General features: G+C 34.2%; 1 protein-coding gene across 1 annotated transcript in view; it reads left to right on the top strand.

Moving 5' to 3' along the window:
• The window catches only part of LOC119838685 (lethal(3)malignant brain tumor-like protein 1), a 139,431-nt gene that overhangs the window by 33,726 nt on the left and 96,728 nt on the right, over positions 1-8,977 (top strand). Inside the window, exon 2 of the mRNA XM_038364761.1 lies at positions 6,326-6,436. Within this exon, the coding sequence (XP_038220689.1) occupies positions 6,364-6,436 (73 nt within the window). The 5' untranslated portion in view covers positions 6,326-6,363. The remainder of the gene's footprint in view (positions 1-6,325; positions 6,437-8,977) is intronic.

Raw genomic sequence — 8,977 nt, 5'->3', positions numbered from 1 at the left:
AACTAAGGACCGCGGGGGCGCTACTCCCCGTCACCTCGCCACAAGGTGCCCTGCGGGCTTATTATTATTATTATTATTGTTATTACATACATGCTTTTGTAAATGTTCTTCTACTAAACATAGTGTTTTTGTTATAGGCAAATAAGAGACAATGCAATGTTGTGCTAAATAAGAGTATTTCATAAATAAACTAATAGTTGACAGCGAGCAATGGTAAACTGGCAACTCTGTTTTCATTTTTTTTCTATATAATGCAGCACAATAATCATGCAATATTTGAAAAAAGAACGACTTTCGTAACATCTACATTGCTTTAACGTTGTTGAAATACATATTTGGCTCTTTCTATTTCTTATTATTATTTTGCGCTAACAATCTAAGTGACTGTAGTTGCAGTTATGAATACATTACGGTCTGATATAATCACGAATAAATTTATGATGACTTTTTTTATATTTTACATTAAAATGAATATTCCTATGTTATTTCTAATCGATATACTACGAGGGGGTTCTTACCAAACTCATTCAAAGATTATTTATTAACATTAATAATATATCATTACATGTAATCAAACAACTGTTAACATCTATCATATTGAACAGTATCAACCAGTGAGGTCGTTAAGTAAATAATACCAATATTTCAAAGGTTCCTCTTGCAGCGAATAAATCATGATTAACGGACCCCCGCTTTGATCTGACCGCTTACCTTCGACCCTATCATTAATATATTCTATCCAATAGGCATTTCATCGTTAATGAATTATTAGTAAGGGCTTGTTCACTGGAGCATATTATGGGTTGATGTGTAAAATGGTATTTCTCGGTTTACGGGATATTATATGACATGGCATTTTAGGGATAAATTATATTGAAACTCTTAGAAAATAAAACGGTAACATAAATTATGTCTTCTCATTCTGTTTTAAAATTCATTTCCATATTATTATTTAACTGTTATTAATGAATTACCAACGATTTTAAAAATATATAATTCAATAAAAAATAGTATCCTGACTAGATGAACTAGACGCAAGCCTACAGCACAAGCTCCATTATTAAAGAGTTATAATCGACTACAGATATGTTTATAATTTAATATTCCCATATATAACAGTAAAAGTTTATTTACTATCTAGACTAAACACAGCCTTAGGTCTTATGTAACAACACGATATCTATAGTCAGAGTTTCGTGTTCGCGATTCCAATCGTTAGTCTATCATTCCTCTTGGATTTAATTAAACTTCTTGTTGATAACTTCAATGGAAAGACAAAAGCAGCTTTTGTTTTTTGGTTGGAAGTGTACATTTCATTCGCATGTTTATCAGAAAATATCAATATGAGAAGGTTTGTCTAATTAAAAATTAGTTATTTGCCTGTGTTTCATTGGTTTATTAAAATAGCTACATATACAGAGATATGCATTCTTGCATTAATGAATTGTTAGTCGATTATTCTATTGAAGGTAAAGTTATTATTAATAAAGATAACATATAATCTTAGACGAGGTATAATTGACAAATGAAAACATAAATATTGACTATATCGAAATTAAACTGCGTTCAATCGCATATTGAAAACTAAATCCATTAAATAAATATGACGGCGACATTGTAGCCACGCTTTAATATTATTACTACCGTATACAATGCTACGATGTAATACACTCGAACAATTCAATCGAACGTAATGGATGGCCCAGAGACAATTTTATTCGAGATAGTGGTCATTTCGTTTGAAATATGCCAACATTAAACTGTATCGGCTCTCCGATGTTATATACTCTCTTGTTCTTGGCACTAATCATTTTAGAATGCACCAATACCTACCGCGCGGTGCCATTCATAAAGTGGCGGTACCGTTACAGTCCCAGACCGTTAGCGTTACAACTTAATCGAATTAACGATGGCCATATCAGATTTCGTTCGAGTTATGTGCACTCTCGTAATAGGTAACATTGTGCAATGAATGCGATTCTATGTCTTTCGATTTTTGGGATCGTTTGTTTAACTGTCAGTCCGGTGGGCATAATAGATCAATTAGACACATCGGCTCTTAAGAACGAACGGTTTTGTAATCGTGCCGATTGTTATTTGGGAATATTCATTGTATATTGCCTTATTCCGTACAGACGAAATGCCAAATTGTGGGCTAATTGTTGCTAATTCAGATACAGTTTTATTTTGTTTGTCATAATTCGATATTGGACTATATATACGATAGTGTTCTCTTATTAAAATTCAAAATTAAGTGCAATCACGAAGAATTTATAGCTGGCGCCAAACTGAATTCAATGGCTATTCAAATTGCTTCTTCAAATTTGAATATACATGAATAGTTTAGAAGTTAGGCTGAAATTAAAAATATATATTATATATTACAAATCTACCACGCCTATGGGTTACTGGATAGGTTGTCATATAACCCACGAATACCCAAAGGATTACATTGGAAGGAGATCTCAGATCACATTCGATTTGTTCAAGATGACCATTCATACTTGATCAAATCACAAGCCCCTGTCTGCCGTCGCGTTGGTCTCGGTATTTGTGTAATTTTTTCAATTTATTATGTATGCATATTACCTATGCATTAAAATATAAAATTGACATAATTGAAAAAGAGCATCTACAGAGTTTCTTGCCCCCACTCTGTAGAAACTGCGTTCCTTTGCTTTACCACCGGGGTAAATCTTTAAACTGTGTTATGATGATTGAAAAGTGCTTCTTTAAGAAGTCTTAATTGAATAAATAAATGATTGAATTTCAGTTTAGTCTGAAAATAGTTATCTGTAATATGTCAACCGCCGCTGCAGCAACAAATGTAAGCGGATACCATTTGAAATGTAGACGTGACGTGTGAGAGTAACTTGACATTCACCGAAGTGACCCTGGCTTTTTGTTTTATACGCCATCCGATACTTCTTTCACGTCGCACGGTGTCGAATTATTGCCTGTTGACCTCATTTGATACGTTTTTGCGATGGCCTATTTGCGTTTTATCTGTTTTATTGGTTGGTTGGTGAATTTTCGAGAATGTTTTTTTTTATGCTCTTGTGTTGTTTGAAATAAAAACAGAATTGTTTTTTTTAGCAAATGTATCTACCTGTACAATGTTACAATATATTACAATGTTACAAGGTAAAGGATTTGGGGGCGTAATAAACTTTATGAGTTTGAATCTATTTTATGGAGGCCTGAGAATATTTCTCTTTCAGAATACAACTGTTTTTTGGGTGTATTACTAAGATAAATGTCGTTTTAAAGTGCGCACATATTGACGTAAATTAAACACACACTTAGTAAGGATTAAAGAAGTGCTACTCACTTCATCACCGCTGCTAATGTCAATCTCCTTCGACGCTGTTCGCATCTATAACAGCTTAACTGATGTTGTATGAATAATCCTACTATCCTACTTATATTATAAATGCGAAAGTTTGTAAGGATGTGTGTGTGTGTGTTTGTTGCTCTTTCACGCAAAAACTACTACCTACGTAGATAGCTGGACAACTGGAATAACATATAGGCTACTTTTTATCCCGATATTCCTATGGGATACGGACTTATATAATAGCGCGCGGGGCGCAGCTGGTATTCAATGAAGGTAGAACTAACCTTAGCTAATTCTTTTCATCTTATAAAATACAGTATGTAATAATACTTATTCTATTCGTTAATTATCCCTTCTCGGGCCGTTATCCGCCCTTTCGTTTCGATGTATCGAGTCAGATATCGAAACGAACAGAGTCATCGGAACAAACATATCGATCTTATTAGTTTAACTCGAGCACGATTCTCGTCAGTTCTGCGGGGTGGTGGTCCGACGCTCTGCACCGAGTAATTGGCATCGCTTTCTAGGTTTCGTTATACGGGGTGTTGTTTTTTGTGCGCAGGAGCTTTTTTGCTGTTTTTATTTTTTCATTTTTTTGTATAAAAGAATATTATGTTTGTTGGAAATTATGTGTAATTAAAATTACGCTCATGCGTGTTTATGATTCAATTATAAATGTGGGATTGGTTGACTTATGTATGGATGAGTAATGATTTTATTTTTATGGTATTACATCCTGCCATTTGCGTAGCGATATTTTCTATTCTATAAAATTTCAAATAATTTTATTATGATGTAATGAAAACGCAAGGTTTCTAACTAACAAATCTATTGATTTTATTCATAAATATTCTATAATGATATGAATAATATGACATTGAACAGGTATAGCCATAATTTCAATGTTAGTGAGACTTAAATTGCAATTTATCGTCGTAATATTTTATACGGGTTTACAATCTCAAATATTACTTAATTGACATGCACTCGACACATGACACTTAAGCATCCGCGAGAGAGGAATAATTACTGCGTTTAACATCAGGTGGCACGCTTGTGCTGTTTCACTTTCTTTGCGTAATGGTATAGGATTATTATTTATGACCCAACCGGACCAGTTTCTCTTGAAGTTACTAATATTAGACGATTTTAAATTACCGTTTCCGCAACCCGTAAGAAATTATAACGTTGGACGTAAAAAAATTTGAAAATAAAATAGAATAGCGCTCGAGTTGATCGGTTAAAAATGAAACACGCTGTATATACCTCGCGTGTCATCAAATAGAGACAGCGAAAAAACCTCAATTGGCAATTGATGTGAGCAGTTGAGTTTCCGTTGTGTGGTACACGATCACACCTGCTGGATTGCTTGCTATCTGGCGATAGTTGCTACTGATATAGGAATGTTATCATATACTGAAGAATCTAAGTTACTGAAATATATATATATGTCTCTATACTTTTGGATATTGGAATATCGCTATACCTACGTCAAAATAACAGCTAGTTTGTGTGGAAACCTTATCTCTAATTCAATTTGGCTAATATATCAAAAAACAATTCCCTTATCAGTTTATGTTGCAACTGATGCATTTACCATTGCAGCATGAACAAAATATAAAAGTAACAAAAGACCACATAGCAAGGAATAAAACGGTTTAATTCGATATTATTCTGACAAGTGTTAAATCATATCTATTATCATGACCGTGTAAAGTTTTTACGAGTACATTACGTATTTCAATAGTTGTTGAATATTTCACTTGTATTTTACCGTGGACACCTATATATATTCTTGTTTCTCCGGATGATAGAAGGAACACTAGAAAACCAGTGTTGATGTTAGTCACGCCATGACAGAATACGTTTTATTTGATAGCCATTTAAATTAATGTTAACACGAAAGCTTGGTGCTTTGTTAATGTTATATATCAACTGTTATTTTACACACACTTTAACAATATGTATTCAAAACTTTAGTATATTTTGAATATTGCTATTTCTCATTGCTTTTGTGTGGACAAGATGGTTTCTGAATAGAATAAAATCTTTACAACATATTGGTAAAAGTTACAGCTCTGTAAAAGCAAATGAGTTTATAATAATGTCACATTTAACGATAGAATTTATAGAAGTCTTTAAGCGACACTAAATATTTAATTGCTAAAAATTTCCCGCATTTCCGTGAGTAAATAACACAAGAATAATAGCAGCATTACTGATATCGCATTAAATATTAAAGCAATGCTTTGTTAATGCGTGTAAAATCATAATTTAAAAATATATTTGCCGTCGATCAGTGGGTGCTTGTAGTAAACTGTTATTTTGAGCATTTAACACAAATGTTATAAAAAGCAATCAATGCTGCAATTTGAACCGTAAATAATCGAGTGTCACGCTTTAGTTTATCTCCGGTCTGGCGTCAGCACCTACAGCAGAAAAATTAAAAATGTAACCTCTATGTTATGGTTATAATTATACAATATATGAAGCTTAGCAATTAAGGCCTAATTTGTATACGCTAGATGTTTAATAGGACGCGTGTACCTGGATATAGGTAATTAATTGCTCACTGCATATTGTTATGTATGTAGACTTAATGTCAACAATAATAGGATTTTTCACCCGTCGAAATCATAGACAATATATTTATTTTGGTAAATAGGTGATTAGATTGTACAGTTGGATGAGAACTTGGACCGAATTCAACGTGAGTAAACATCGTTTTTTTTTATCACATCAATAAGCTCACTTTCACACAATGCATCTTTTACTAATAAAATATAAAATGATACCTCGCGGATACTATTAAACTCGAAAGATAAATATAAATGTAGATTTTATGTTTTTTATATATTTGTAACTTATAACCATAATATGCTGGATCAATTTCATATATTCATTGACCAGCTTCGTTATACCCAAGTGAGTGAGTGAGTGAGTGAGTTAGTTGTTAATATAAAACGTAACATCTGGCTATCCCCTCAGGGTAGTGAGGGGAGCCGATGGTCCCATGAGCTGGTCTGATGCTCGCCTCATTCCCTCGGCGTGACGTGGACGCGGACGCGCCTGTGGTCTGGCCTGCGTGGTGCTACACAGGTATCTCATAATACTTATATTGTAGGAGAAAAGAATATAAGGAGAAATGTTTTAGCAAAATTCAGTTACAGTAGCTGTGCAGTGCAACGTGGAATTGCGAATCATTCCCAAAATACAACATCTGGTCTTCTTCTTTAGGTAGAGTGGAATGAAGTATTTGAACAGAAACCGAATAATAACATGTAGCTACGAATAGTAACCTACTTCTACCAATATATACATTCGATCGAACTAAAAACTTATTTGGAAGAAGGTTTCTTCAAACACCTTGATCCCAGCAATGTTCAAATCCAGTTCTTAACGATGGTAAATATTATGAGGATAATTTGCAATTCATGTAATTGGAAATGTAACATTTCTTGTCGAGATCCGTATCGTAATCCTATTTATAACTTAGCATCCTACTCGTGGGGAGGCAGTCGCGAGTGAATGCGGTGCACAATTATATTTAAGACAAAGCGTCTTCCCGTCTGACTTTTATTGTACACATGTAAAATAGCGCACTGCTTAGTATTCAGGCGTTCAATCAAACGGTAGCAACGAGCGAGAAAGAGGCTGGCTACGGGCAGTTAGTGAGCTCTGAGTGCTCGTTTATCTAGTCGCAGTGGGTGGTGCGAGTGGCAACTGGCAGGTGCACATTTCCATACTTCCGTGCGCCCGCGCACGACTCGGCGTTTCGGCTTGTTACAAGCTCGCGTTCCGTTGTAACGAATTAGTTTTCGGTATCAATGGGTTTGATTCAATTTTCTGCTGATGTTTCTACGACTTGGATTACTGTTGCCGTGTTGGGTATTATGTAAATATTATTCCAATTTCCTATTAATATGAGCTTTTGCCTTGCTTTGCTCAATTATTATGTTTAACTGTTGTTTCATTTATTTGCAGATAATATTCTTAAGAATACCAATTTATTTTTTCGTTCCGTTCAGAGAATAGATCTTTCAGTGTTCCTTTTCGAACTGAATTATTTTCGATAATAAAAAGGTCACCAACGTCCCATAGAGACAGGTGCCACTCCTGATTTTAAAATGGGCCCAAATGACAACCAATTCCTTTAAACACAAAATATTAACGTCAATCGGTTGAAACCAAAACAAAATACAGTTAAATCACGTTGCTAGGTTGAAAACCCACGGAGATAGTAACATAACCAAAAAGAAGAATGAGTTGACAATCTTCTTAGTTTTTGGAAACGTGGGTTACAAAGAATAATTTTAGATCATATTGGAATAACTTCTAAAACAAAAAAAAGTTTCCCTTGTAAGATTAAGAATATATAGTTTCATTTGATTCTAACGTTCTAGTATTGGAATAAATCAACACTTACGTGAAAACAATGATTTTCTTTACAAAACAATCAATACCGATTACTCTCCGAACAGTAGCGCTAATGACAGTTTCTCACGGCGCAGGAGTTTAGCTTTCGCCCAAATATAGAAAAATGCGTAATTGCTGAACTTTTGAAACGGTAAAGTGTATTTGGTGCGTGATAACTCGTAGCAATTTAATGATTAAGGTCGTTAAGAAGTGTTAACAGCTCACGAACTGAGATACAAAACGATCGACACATTGGGTGTTGGGCGTAGATTGTTATATTAAGTTAATAAATACTTTCTAATTTTGATTGAAACGGTTCGACACAAAATATCGACGCGGGAATGTGGGATTATGTCGTTGGATTATATTTTTCACTCTTTGTTGTGATAGTTCTGAGTGACTTGACGCTTTTTTGTTTTTAAAATAGACTTAAATGGAAACTTCAGTGTGGTTTTAATTAATCAAACAATAAACATGTATTTAACTCTTCAACAAAGCTATTACTAGTCGATATTAGCACTTTTGTTATCATATTACAAAATTTTTCAGTTTATAAACCAATTTCTCCGTTGTGTTTATAATACGGCTGGTATGAATGGACACTGGTATTGTTTTTTCGTCAAAATAGGACAAGTATTAATCAATAGCTATTACGACCTTTATATTCTCTTTGCATATCATCAAATCTACCGTCGCCCGATAATACAAGAAAACAATGGGCATCCTAATACTGAATATTTGTACCAGGAATATACGTATAAGTTGCTATAACTTTCCAGTTAAATCCGATCATCGTCACGGATTAGCGGAAAGACGGATCGCGCCATCCAGTTTTTACATAGCCATTTATCATACTTCACAGTTCACAGCATTCAACTAATACGCACTTACATATTCAAGAATAAACGAGCATTGCAAAATATGCGCGTGCAGTCGATAATTGCAATGATATACTGCATTGTCAGCCACGTAAACCAGCCCCGCTTAGCCAAGATTGACAGGTACAGGCTGGGCTGCCACGTCATCGTTGCTCTAGGATTTATGGAGAGCATTGTGGGTTCTGTACTGGTATTTGTATTAAGAACATTTGGTGGGGTTATTTAAATGGGTGTTTGGTTGTGTAGAAGTTAGATGTTATATGTAAATATGTGTTACTATAATGCTATATTATTATAAGGTAGTATTTCTATGCGTAATCCTGTTAGTCTTATATGAAAAAAAAAA

This window comes from Zerene cesonia, unplaced genomic scaffold, assembly GCF_012273895.1.
Source record: "Zerene cesonia ecotype Mississippi unplaced genomic scaffold, Zerene_cesonia_1.1 Zces_u004, whole genome shotgun sequence".
NCBI lineage: Eukaryota > Metazoa > Arthropoda > Insecta > Lepidoptera > Pieridae > Zerene > Zerene cesonia.
Note: the sequence above shows the minus strand (reverse complement) of the source record. Positions and strands in the feature narration are given on the sequence as shown.